Genomic DNA, 14,564 nt, shown 5'->3' on the forward strand with positions numbered 1-14,564 from the left:
GGATGTATGCATGTCCAACACTCAACCGATGCAAGAACACTAAAGTAAAAAGCATTAGGTTTAAATTGCACCAAGGATACAAAATCCAACAAGAGCACAAGAGTGATGTACTAAAGAAAATGCAAAATATTAACTAAAGGTACTAAGCTACAAAATAAAGGTACATAAAGAAAAAACAAACAAAATAAAGTTTTCTTATAATCAAAGTCTTCTCCCCCTTAGTATATGCATCTCTCCTATGGTAATCTCTCCCCCTATGAATGTGCATGAGATAGAATTTTTCCCCCTAAGGATGTGCACAAGAGTCATTTAGAAATAACAAAACTCTCCAGAGTATACTCTCTCCCTTTTTTTCACGAATAGAAAAAGGGTCAAGGAGAAACGAGGGCAAGAGATAAAGGTACGAATAATGATAATGATACATGAGGGGTGTGAGATGAATGAAAAAATGAAACTCAAACCTAAGACAAAACAAAATGCTACAAAGTATAACGTAAACATGATATGTTAGGATGAAGAAACAAGGTATAGACCAATGCATGACAAGGGTAGCAAAGATGTGAGTAAAAGGTGGCTATATGCAATGCATGACCAAAGCATAAAAAGTCGACATGTGGGACAAGGTGTGTTAAATACACAACCAATGAATCAAACATGTTTATAATGAGGAAACATGAGAAACCCCAAAGTTTGTTACTCATCAAAGTCCAAAAAAGTGAGAAAATGCCTAAGAGGCATTTTATCAAACACCTAACGTGCACACTATGAACAACAATGTAAAACAATGCATGAAACATCATGAAATCCACCCTTAATACATATTCTTTTTGCTACAAGGGGCCAACATCCAAAACAAATCATCAAAAGAAACCAATCCCTTCCAAAAAAATTGACAAAAATTAAATTTCCCTAACCCCTATAATGAAAATCCCAACCAAGAGTACAAAACTCTTCAAAACATAATCTAAGAATCCAAATGTTAATGGAATGAAAAACCATTCAAATTGATTGGGTTTTGATGTAAAAATATTGAAAGAGGGGTTTAAAAGAGGATGGGAGAGGTTTAAAACAAGTTCCCCACGTAAAACACTTTAAAAAGCTGTTTCTGGAGTTTCGCGACTGGCAAGTCGCAAAAATTTTTGCGAGTCACAAGTGAGTCGTGAAAGCTTTTGGATGAACTCGTGACTGGGATTTCGTGATTGGGCGAGTCACCAAAACGAGTAGCCAAAACTCGTTACTCACGAAAGTAGCCAGAACAAGTAGCCAAAAATTCTAACACTTGTTTTTCAACATAGAACATGTTTAAACAATAAAAAACAAAGTAAGTACTAAACATGAACGCAAAGAGTGATAAAAATCACTTCCAAATACATATAAAATGATCAAAAATCTTTTTGGATTGATCAATATATAGTTGAGCACACACATCACATTTAAATAAGTACAATCGAACAAATGAATAAGGCATTCATTGAACATTAGGCATGTGTTGTGTGTGTGTGTATCAAATGTGAAATAATTCTTAGTCTAAAGTGAAACTTCAATGATCAATTCAATCAAGTCATACACAACTAGTACTAAGTCAAGTGGTCTATCTTAATTATAGAAATGAACATATATAACCTCCCACAAGAAAATGATTACATATCTTTGAAGCTTTTTATTTGGCTTCTTTACAATTCATAACATTTAATCATTTTTTATCTTTACATCTCTTTTTGAGATTGATGCCTGAAATTTTTGATATTGTAATTTGATGAACAAGCTTTTGGCTTTTGGGCATCATACATTTTTATTACAAGTTCCTTTTTCCTAATCGAATACTAGTATGTGCGACGGTTTTTACAGTTCATTATCTCTTTTTGAGATTTAACATTTATTGAGCTCTTTAAGCAAAAAATGAATTGAAAGAGATATAGGCACAAGTCTACGCATGTATCAAGATCAACAAAACTATTGACTAATTATTAATGACAAGTTTAAAGATCGATTTACAACAATCATACATAGATGTCAAGATTTTTCCCACAAAGATAGATGTGCATACATAACAAGCTAAACTCATAAATATACAAAGTCATTTGTATGAAGGTACTAGGCCAAACATTTTAATTACAAGTTGCTTTTCCTTTTTCCTAGTCGAATACTAGTATGTGCGACGGTTTTTGCAGCTCATTATCTCTTTTCAAAATTTAACATTTGTTGAGCTCTTTAAGCAAAAAATGAGTGGGAAGAGATACAGGCACAAGTCTACCCATGTATCAAGATCAACAAAACTATTGACTAATTATTCATAACAAGTTTGAAGATCGATTTACAACAATCACACATAGATATCAAGATTTTTCCCACAAAAATAGATGTACATACATAATAAGCTAAACTCATAAATGCACAAAGCATTTTGTACGAAGGTAATAAGCCAAACACACATGTGATATGTGCTCAAACATATACGATCAAATTTTTTGAATTTTTCACTTTTTATGTGGTTTTGGAATTTTTACTCACACGAAACTAAAACATAAAAGTAAGATCAAAACAAAACAATACATATAAAGAAATGCAAGATGCACAAAATGCATGAAGATATGACATTCAATGCATGAAGAGTCTTACAAAGATCGAAAGAATTAGATCAAGGACCAAAAAAGTAAAAGCTCAACCATAAGAACTCTTCCTCATCCAAACACAACGATTGTTTGGAATGAGTGTCTCATGAGAAGTGAGACGAGGGTTGGAAGAATGAGAACCGAAGATGCACATAGACAAGGAGTTAAGAGCATTAAACACTTTCTTTAACAACATGTTATTTTCACTCAAATCCAGTTTACTCTTTTTAGCACAGCTTCCAAAAAGCTCAAGTTTTTCTTTTCTTTTAATTCTTTTGAGAGCATGAAACTAAGAGTATTGAGGTCTTAAATGACCAAAGACACCACAATAGTGACAAAAAATGTGTTTAGGTCCACTAGGCTTTTTGGGAATGGATCTAACAACATGGTTTTGTTCTCTCTTCAACTTATGACATTGAGGTCTTATATGACCAATCACACCACAATGGTGACAAGTTGGAACAAATTTAGATCCATCCAAAACCTTAGGTGGAGACTTAAACAGAGGCTTTAACTTATGAGCCTTTCTCTTCACCTTTTGATTACTTTTGTATGAAGGAATGTACATCGATTTACCCTTAGAGGTAGAACACACATTATGCACAAAATCAGGTACCCCAACATGATTGCAACAAATACTTCCCTCCTTTTTAGCAATAGGTTCAGCAATCAAACACTTGGCATGCTTTTTAAGAGATTCATTTTCACATTGGTGAAAACCACATTTTTGTCCCTACATTTTCAGGTGATTCCCACTTTGGTCCCTAAATTTTATTTTCACCGCTTTTAGTCCCTAAAAAAAAAAATAAATAAATAAATAAATAAATCTCGAGGAAGAACAAATAATAATATAATATTTTAGCATTAAAATAATAATATAATATTTTATTTAGCATTTTAAAAATGCCATGTCATCTTTTAAAAACAAAAAATTAATTTATGAATTTTAACTAAATGGAAAAAATAGAAATAAAAACCAAAAATCATATAAATTGAGATCTAACTTTATCTTGAGGAAGAACAAACAAGAACAAATACCCAGAAAATTCAAAACCCATTACACAAATTCACTGGAAACCAACAAGTCACAACTCAACAAGAATATAACATAAATTTAAAAAACCCTTCCACCTTCCCAAAAACTAGACCCATTACACAGATTCATTAAAAACTCAATTCAACAAGAATTACCCAAAACGCACACATCCCATGATTCGAATTCAAGAACCCAACAAACTCCCTAACCCCAAAATTTAAAATGACTAGAACCCTGCATGGAAATTCCAAACCCCAACAATATAAATAATATCAAAAATTCACATTTTAATTCAAAACCCATTACAAGATTCACAGTAACCTCATACTCCATCAAGAATTACCCAAAAACGCACACACCCCAAACTTCAAATTCAAGAACCCAACAAACTCTCTAATCTCGAAATTTCAAATCAGAAAAGCCCCAATTCAACTTCAAAAAATCACATCCACATTTCCAAACCCCAAATCGAGAAAAAAAAAATCAAATTTTAACTGAAAACCCATTACACAGATTCAAAATTGAAAAATTAAAGAAAACCCATTACAGAAAACCTCGAAATGAACATACCCTTAAGTCTACAAGAGGCATCTTTGTTATACAGTGGCGCAAATGGACAACAAGGACAACAACCTAGTCCTTTTAATCTGTACGGGCTGGGGTTTCCTAAGGCCATCGCGAAATTGACCTCGTCGACGTGCTCCATCATCTCTCCAAACTCCTGAGCCTCCATCAATGTGGAGGTTGCCAGAATCGAGAAAGAACAAGAATCGTTAGCTTTCTTGGGCCTCTTGTTTAGCGGCCTCCTAGTGACATCGTTTGATTTGACTAGATGTTTTTGGGTTTTGAATTTTCTAGGTTTTTGTTCTTGTCTGGTCTTCCTCAAGATAAAGCTAGATCTCAATTTATATGATTTTTGGTTTTTTTTTTCTGCTTTTTCCTTCTTCTTTTTTCATTTAGTTAAAATTCATAATTTTTTTCTTAAAAGATGGCGTGACATTTTTAAAATGCTAAATAAGTTATTATATCATTATTTTAATGCTGACGTTAGCATTTAGTGTGTCAGCGATGCACTCCGTTTGCCACGTAGACTATTTCCATTTGTGAGATGATGGTAGGGACAAAAACGAGATCACTTTTTTATTTCAGGGACTAAAAGCGATGAAAATAAAATTTAGGAACCAAAGTAGGAATTACCTAAAAATGTAGGGACTAAAATGTGGTTTTCGCCTTTCACATTTTAGCTCATCAACAAGTTTGTTAGACAAAACAAGTTTAGCATCCAAGTCCATGTTTAAACATTCAACTCTTTCAGCTTTTCAAGAGAATTTTCAGCAAGTTTCTTATATTTATCAACCAATTTGTTGGATTCATTGAGCTTAGCAATCAAATCATCATTTTCACAAAATAACTCGCTCAAATTCTTATGAAACTTCTTAGTATTTTTCTTCAAGAGTTTGATGTTAGGAATATCAACAACACCTAAAGACTCACGTAACATGTCATCACAATTATGAGGATTAACACTCACAGAGGCATTTCCACAAACACGTGGCATGCTACATTCATCATCAACCAAAACATGCATAGAAGCATACAAAGCACTATCCATGGCAAATAAACACACGGGGTCAAGGATCACACTTAGGTATTTAAACCACAACAAGTGTACCTACTCTGATATCAAATGAAAGTTCAATTAGTGTATAAAACACCAATGAACGTTTAGACCCCTAATATCAAAATTACCAACACAAGCTTATACACAAACAATATATGTGCGGAAAGATGAATATAAGCTGAACCCAAATAGGTAAAACACTCTAAACCAAAATTAATCACAAACACAGCAATAATTAAAAGGTAAAGAGTAAGGGAAGAGAGATGCAAATATGAAGATAACATGGCGATGTGTTATCGAAGAGGAAATCGAAGAACTCGGAGAAAAACCTCTCCACCGCCCTCCAAGTGGTAAATGATCCGCTAGAAAATCAGTTGGGATACATGAATAGTAATAAACCCTCCAAGCCTAATCTACCCACTTCTTGCTCCAACAAGGTTACGCCGAACCTTGTCTTCTCTAGCTTATCGGATCCCGCGATAAGCTCCATATTGTATCCACCATCCTTAGCATCTTCCAATACTTCCCAAAGCTCCAAAAACACTCAACACTCTAAATAAGCGTGGGTGGTATAATTTCCTCTCAATGGGTATAACAATGGGAGAGGTAATGAGAAGAGACTACAAAGATTTCACTCTAAGAATGAGTAGCTCTCTCTTTCTAATGAGGTGGGTGTGTTGTAGAAACCTCTCTTAGGGTTTTTCTTTCTGAATAGCCACACTTACATTTCACGGGAATAAGGGTATTTACAGTAGGGCATGTGAGGAATGTGAAAAGTTAATTTTCATCCAAATAGGGCATTCTGGCCATGCGACTAGAATGAGTCGCGAGTTTGAGTTGTGAGATAACTTCCAGGTCAGACTGTACTTTTTGTCCTATAGTGCTCCAGCTGTCGTGACCCTTCAACTCCGTGCATGCTTCACATGTGTGCCACTTTGGCGACTTGCCAATTGCGAGATCCAGTTGCAAGACTCCTTTGAATGCACACATCTTGAGTTTTTTCACATTCTCTCACACACAACTCTTACATTATTCTCACCTAAATACAGAGTTTCTACATGTTGAATTACAAGCAAATTTGGAACGGAATAAAGCCAACACATGGTTAATTAAATTCAACCTTACAAGATGGATCTAAAAAGTCATGGGAAATGTAGGAATCAAAAAAAAATTCAATTTTCTGCATAAAACTAATTTCAATGCAAAATTGCAAGAGTTGAATTCAATTTATTGGGCAAATATTATTTGTCTCCACATCAATTCATTCAATATATATATATATAAGCAGACACCTCATGTGAGAAAGCATGAGGCTTTGCCAAGTGACACATTGTATGACATCCTTCTCATTTAGGCTTTCATCTCATCTAAATTTAGCATTTATGTCAAACTATTAAGTAATGGCAAATGCATTTATTTCAATGTATTAATAAAAATCAAAAAATTTGTATACATTATAACTTTACATGCTTTGAATTGATACGGATGAATTTAAAAAGTCATGGGAAATGTAGGAATATAATTCAAAGAATTTGTATACATATATAACTTTACATGCTTTGAATTGATATGGATGGATCTAAAAAGTCATGGGAAATGTAGGAATCAAAAAAACTTTTCATTTTTCTGCATAAAACTAACTTCAATGCAAAATTACAAGAGTCAAATTTAATGAATTGGGCAAATATTATTTTGTCTCCACATTTGTCCAACATAAATCTCCATTTCCAATGGACTTAAAAATTAAACTTCCATAATTTTCTCACAATATCTTTGCTTTTCTTTCTGAGAAGTTGGTTAATTTTCAAAATATTACGTTCGTCTTAAATTTTTTGTTTAGATGTTATGTATATGGATTTACTTATGTAGCATTGAAATTTATTTAGGCTTAGTTTTTCATATTATGTGCCAATTTATATTTTTGGTTTTCTGTATGATGTGTACGCTTGGTAAGGATCTATTTTTGGCTACTTTTAGTTCAATTAAAATTTGGAGGTTATATTGTGATATTATTGTATCACTATGGCATTATTTTTTCTATTGTTGTATCATGAAATTCTAGAAGTTTTTATAGCTAATTGCTATATAAAACATAAATAATACAAGAGAGACACCTAGGAACCAACAAGTTTGTCGGTGACAATTTCACTATGATCTAGTGACATTTCTTGGTTGCATGAATTAGAGGAATTTTCTCCCCAATGTATTTAGTTTGAATTTAGTTTTAGTAGAAAACCCAAGTGTGATTAATAATAATAGTATTCATAAAATCAATGGGTCATAAATAATTTCTTACAAAATTTATCGAAATGCACCACGCATCGCGCGGAATATCAACTAGTTGTAATTAAGCCAAATTATTTTTCAAAAGAAGTCTGAACATTGGGCCCACAACAAGGATTAATTTTTGTAAACGCCGGTCTCATGAGACCATTGTGTGGGGCCCACATGTCAGTGAGACAATAGTTTCATGAGACTAGTGCAAAACATACCGCCTCCATAACAAGGGAGCACCAAACTCATTAGCCAAAAAAAAGAGATTTTTGAAAAAGGTCTATTTAGGTTAAAGCTTAGGTCCAATTGTTTCTATTGTAGGTTAGGGGTAAATAATTATCAAGTGAAACTTAAATACATTGATCAATAAGCCACATAGTTATGCTATATTGCTATATTGACAAAATAAAAAAATACATGAACCTAAGATGTACATAACTACATATACCTAAAAAAAAGTATAGATAAATAATAAATTTTATCCAAATCCCTAAGGATGAATCGCACATAGGATGGATCAAAGCTATTCTTGGAATATCCACTTTTATTCTTAAGAGTTCATAGGTTCCCTGTGGGTGAACCCAACATACCCAATCTTGCATGTTGCTTTACAAAGTGAGACAAAATCTAGTATCACAATTTATCTCACAACTTTTTTGCCATAGTTGTTATGTTGCAAAGTGTGAGTGGTGAAAGAAAAATGATGGGTTTAGGTGTAACTAATAGACAACCACTCATAGTCTATCATGTCAGAGTTGTAACAAAAAGTTGTGAAAAAGTGTGTAGTCCTAGAACTACTCTCTAATTGAAGCTTAAATTAGATGATCAAGGACAAGCCACAAATGCTGCCATGCAATTGAACATACTCAAAAATCAAAAAGATGCATCCAATCCCTCACCCCCAACATCACATCACAAAACAAAAGCCCAAAAATACACCAAATTGCCGAAAACATGAACTTCCAATATTCCATATATATAATATTGCCTAGTAATTTTGCAATTCTTATTCATCATATTTTGCTAATCTTACATGCATGATATTCATATCAAGAATATCAGCTTAAGTCCCTATCCTTTATTGCTTTATATAACCCACTAACAATCATTCATACGCCTTATGCAGGTAGCCTTAAGTACGTGCTCGGAGATATAAAGACTTCAAGTCGATGCTGCAGTCAAATTTTTTGTGTGTAATTCCTTGATGTGCTCTAGCAATTTATCCTGAGGTGGCATACACTCTTTAATAAGTGGGATCCCAAGGAAATCTTGGAACCAAGAATCGAGTAAAGGCATGGTCTCTGCATCAATCAGCTTTATGCCTATGATTTCCCCAGCCATTTGAGCCGAGCGTCCAATCCAGCCAGCAGCAATATCCACAAAGCCTATTGTTTCACCCCCAAAAAAGCGCTTCCCCTCAAGACCACTTTCAAGAATCTTCAAATTCTCATGAGCTTCTTTGATAGCTCTCACTTGTTCCTCCCCCCTTTTGCTAAATGCAGCCATCAGTGCTGGCACACACTGAAAAGAGTAGACTGATTAATGTTTTTAGGGTTTGAATAAGAATTTGCTATTCTATGCTAGTTAGCTCAGATGGAAATTGCATGTTAGCATGTACTCATAAACCTGCACGAAAATCTTGTGCTTATTTTAAGATTGTTGTCTTGTAAGAAAAATCTCTATATAAGTCATCTAGTAATTGAATTACCAATAGTCATCCAACGGATGCATGCATTCTTTTTAATGAATAAGAGCATAATTTAAGAGCTATCCCCGATGATCAGGGCTGTGATAGTTGGTGTAACCAGCATAGTAGTTCATATAACTAAGCTCATGGAGAAGGTGGCTTCTTCTCTTACCTTATCATCAACGAATTTGGCCCAGAACCGTGCTTTGGCCCTTTCATATGGATCAATTGGAAGGAGAGGATTCTGCTTCCACACCTCATCAATATATTCAAGAATTATGAGTGACTCTGCCAAGGGTTTATCATCATGGACAAGGACTGGAATTTTTTTATAAACAGGGTTGTACTGCAAGAGCATGGGACTTTTGTTTTGGAGATCCTCTTCCACATACTGGTACTGGATCCCTTTCAGTTTCAAAGCCCACTTTACTTTAAGGGAATAAGGACTTACCCAGTTGCCTAGCAACTTCACAGAGTCTTCAGCCATTCTTAATTTCTACAAAGCAGGCATCTCATGGCAATTTATAGATGTACCTCTCCCACTGTCTAGAAATAAATTTTACTGAAAGTCTAAAAATAAACTTTGACGAGCTTTTTAAATAAATATTGACGTCTAGAATAATTTAGCCGCCTTGATGGACCTTTTTTTTTTTTTTTTTTTTTTTTTGAGCACATGTCAAATGAAAAGAAAAAAAAAAAAAAACAAAAAAAAGGCAGAGGGAAAACCAATCCCACCATGGATGATGACCAAAGAAAAAGAGAGAAATTATCAATCAATCAATATAATAAAAGTTGGGCATAGAAGCTGTAGTTGCACCAAGTGGCTACACTAAATTGCAGAATTTTTTTTTAAATTTTAAAAAAATTAATATAGTTTTTTTTTTTTGTACTTATCTTCTTCTCCTATAATTTCTAAATTGATAAAAATCTTAATTTGACTACAATCCAAACTCTTCATCTAATCCTTTTATTATTATAATTTATAAGTTGATAACAAATTTTAATTTGATTACAATTCAAACTCTTCATCTAATCTTTTTTTTTATTTAAATCAATATAATAAAAGTTGGGCATAGAAGCTGTAGTTGCGCTAAGTGGCTACATTAAATTGCAGAATTTTTTTTAGAATTTTAAAAAATTAATATAGTTTTTTTGTTACTTATCTTCTTCTCCTATAATTTCTAAATTGATAAAAATCTTAATTTGATTACAATCCAAACTCTTCATCTAATCATTTTATTATTATAATTTATAAGTTGATAACAAACTTTAATTTGATTACAATTCAAACTCTTCATCTAATCCTTTTTTTTAGTTAAATTATATTACTACGTGTAATAAAAAAATAAATAAAAAATATGCTCTCAAAGTGATAGAGAAAACAAACAGGTTTATTCGTTATTGTCTTAATTTATTGTGTGGGGATTTTCCTGCACACGTTGATTGTCCGTTTTTGCTGTCAGTACCAAGTATGGGGTTTGGGATTTTTTGGGTGCTTTGACCCTATGACATCCTAGTCCCACATCGACAAGAGAATCGCCCCACGCATGCCTTATAAGCCCTTGGAACAAGGCATGGTGTACCACTGTGTGGCCGAGTAGTACACCATGCCTTGCTCGAAGGGCTTATAAGGCATGCATGGGGTGCTTCTCTTGCCGATGTGGGACTAGGGTGTCACAGAGTCAAAACACCCCAAAAATCCCAAACCCCATACTTGATACTGTGTGCGGGAAAATCCCCACACATTTATAATTTCTGTTAATTTCTTAAACTCTTCTAAAACTTTTTTAAGGGGTTGGTTTAAAAAAATTGCGAAGTAATTTTCTAATTATAAACTACTATGCGCTAACTTCTAACTACCAAAACCCACAATTAAAATACTAATCCATATGAGATACCATTTCCAAATATTAATATCTTAGCTATTATATATTAACGCTAACTTATATATATATATATATATATATATATAAAAGAGGGGTTTTCTACCTCCTTGCAAAACAAATGGACTATAACAAGAATTAGCTAAACAGGGATAAGACTACACCACCTCTTTTCTACAATATATGTTAAATTCAAATCATTTTTCATGCATATTCACACGCTACATGAAGGAATTATAATAAGAATTAGCTAGATAGAGGTAATACTACACCACCCTTTTCTACAATATATGTTAAATTCAGATCATTTTTCATGCATATTTACACGCTACACAAAGGAATTAAAATAAGAATTAACTAGACAGGGGTAAGACTATACCACCTCTTTTCTACAATAAATATTAAATTTAGATCATTTTTCATGCATATACACACACATGTAGCATGCAATGCACAAGACTTTAAGTTTAAACTTAAACTTGGTATGGTGAAACTCACTTGAGTTTCAGTGCCTTCTTCCATGCTTTTAAGGACAAAAATTAAATTCTCATGTGAGTCTCTCTCTACTTCAAATTTTTAAATGTTTAATAATTTAGATTGTTCTTAATTATTGAATTGAGGTTTCACTTAAACATTATTTCAATTATTGTTTCAAATAGTTTTTAATTATTAAATTCATGGGGTTTCCATTTAAATATATATATATGATTAATTGAGCCTTAAAGTTCAATGTATTATTGAAAATCATTATATATATATATATATATATATTTTAGGTATCTCTACCATCTTCCATTCAATTATATATATATATATGCATATTATGATACCTTAGTTTCATACAACATGCATTCATTATATAACTTAAAAGTAAAATATTCATTTATTTTTATTATTTATTTTAAGTAAATTAATAAAAAAAAAAAGAGTTTTTCTAGACGGGGATAAGACTACACCACCTCTTTTCTACAATATATGTTAAATTCATATCATTTTTCATGCATATTCACAAGCTACACAAAGGAATTATAATAAGAATTAGTTAGATAGAGGCAAGACTACACCACCTCTTTTCTACAATATATGTTAAATTCAGATCATTTTTCATGCATATTCACACGCTACACAAAGGAATTATAATAAGAATTAACTAGGCAGGGGTAAGACTACACCACCTCTTTTCTACAATAAATATTAAATGTAGATCATTTTTCATGCATATACGCACACATGTAGCATGCAACGCACAAGACTTAAACTTGGTAGGGTGAAACTCACTCAAGTTTCAGTGCCTTCTTCCATGCTTTCAAGGACAAAAATTAAATTCTCATATGAGTCTCTCTCTACTTCAAATTTTTAAATGTTTAATAATTTAGATTGTTCTTAATTATTGAATTGAGGTTTCACTTAAACATTATTTCAATTATTGTTTCGAATAGTTTTTAATTATTAAATTCAAAAGTTTACCATTTAAATATATGTGATTAATTGAGCCTTAAAGTTCAATGTATTATTGAAAATCATTATATATATATATATATATATATTAGGTACATGTACCATCTTCCATTCAATTATATATATATATTTATGCATATTATAATACCTTAATTTCACACAACATGCATTCATTATGTAACTAAAAAGTAAAATATTCATTTATTTTTATTATTTATTTTAAGTAAATTAATAAAAATAATAATTTTTCTAGATAGGGATAAGACTAAACCACCTCTTTTCTACAATATATGTTAAATTCATATCATTTTTCATCATATTCACACGCTACATGAAAGAATTATAATAAGAATTAGCTAGATAGAGGTAAGACTACACTATCTCTTTTCTACAATATATGTTAAATTCAAATAATTTTTCATGCATATTCACACGCTACACAAAGGAATTATAATAAGAATTAACTAGACATGGGTAAGACTATACCACCTCTTTTCTACAATAAATATTAAATTTAGATCATTTTCATGCATTTACACACACATGTAGCATGCAACGCACAAGACTTAAATTTGGTAGGGTGAAACTCACTCGAGTTTCAGTGCCTTCTTCAATGCTTTTAAGGACAAAAATTAAATTCTCATGTGAGTCTCTCTACACTTTGAATTTTTAAATGTTTAATAATTTATATTGTTCTTAATTATTGAATTGAGGTTTCACTTAAACATTATTTCAATTATTGTTTCGGATAGTTTTTAATTATTAAATTCAAGAGTTTTCCATTTAAATATATGTGATTAATTGAGCCTTAAAGTTCAATGTATTATTGAAAATCATTATATATATATATATATATATATTTTTAGGTACCTCTACCATCTTCCATTCAATTATATATATATATATATATATGCATATTATAATACCTTAATTTCACACAACATGCATTCATTATGTAATTTAAAAGTAAAATATTCATTTATTTTAAGTAAATTAATAAAAAAATTATTTACATATAAATTTTGATTAAATCGTGCATCGCACGGGCATAATGCTAGTTATATATAATAAAAGTTGGGTTTAGACGCCATGATTGCGCTAAGTGACGACACCAAATTGCAAAAAAAAAATTTAGATTTTTAGATTTTAAAAAAAAAAAATATATATATATATATATAAGTAAGTTTTCTTGAACCATTATTTCTAAGTGGATAGAATTTTTCTTCAGCTACAATTTTTAAGTGGGTAAAAATCTTAATTTGATTAAAGTTAAATTACACTAGCTGTATTTTTAAGTAGATAAAAAAAAAAAAAATCATAACAATTAAAGGTATTCGTCTTTCACTTAAATGTGACTTAATCTGACGCGTATGTAGAGATGGTATGGCACTTTTCTGGAAAAAAAGACTAATTTAGGCTGTGTTTGTTTGGGCTTCAAATCACTTCTGAAAATATTTTTCTGTAAATGCGGGTGTTTGGGTGCGCAAGGAAAATTGGGTCAAACGGAAAATCATTTCTGTTAACCGTAAAATATGCCTTCTGACCCTGTAAAACCATTTCCGTTTGTATTTACCTTTAAATGAATTCGGCCTCAAGAAAATAGAAGAGAGAGAGAGAGAGAAACAGCATGGAGATCGCACCAGAAGCACGGTCTCGTCGCACCTAGCACCGGCGAGATCGCATCCCAGCACCAGCGAGATCGCACCCATCGGCGCCGCCACCAAAGCCCGATCGTCTCCACCCAAGCCCGATCCACCCAAAACCGATCTCGTCCTCGACCCACCCAAGACTGAGCTTGTTCTCGACACACCGGTGAAGCCTAGATCGTTGTCCTCAACCCACAGCCCTGCCGTCATGCATGCAACCACGATTTGGGTCAAATCGTCTACTCACGATCTCGTCGCCACCACCCATGACCGATCTCGTCATTTTTTCTCTCAATCTCGTCGTCACCGCCACCGCCTCTAGATCGACCCACCCATGACCGATCGCC

The 14,564-nt window shown here is 32.6% G+C and overlaps 1 protein-coding gene across 1 annotated transcript; it reads right to left on the reverse strand.

The window, feature by feature from the left end:
- Window positions 1-8,518: 8,518 nt before the first annotated feature.
- Window positions 8,519-9,782, reverse strand: LOC115960788 (glutathione transferase GST 23-like). Its single transcript, XM_031079780.1, has 2 exons — window positions 9,403-9,782; window positions 8,519-9,064 (listed from the first exon to the last, which is right to left on the reverse strand). Exons 1-2 carry the CDS (start codon window positions 9,715-9,717, stop codon window positions 8,705-8,707), a joined length of 675 nt encoding a protein of 224 aa, XP_030935640.1. The 5' UTR covers window positions 9,718-9,782; the 3' UTR covers window positions 8,519-8,704.
- Between the last annotated feature and the right edge of the window lie 4,782 nt (window positions 9,783-14,564).

The sequence above is a fragment of the Quercus lobata genome, chromosome 9 (genome assembly GCF_001633185.2).
Source record: "Quercus lobata isolate SW786 chromosome 9, ValleyOak3.0 Primary Assembly, whole genome shotgun sequence".
NCBI lineage: Eukaryota > Viridiplantae > Streptophyta > Magnoliopsida > Fagales > Fagaceae > Quercus > Quercus lobata.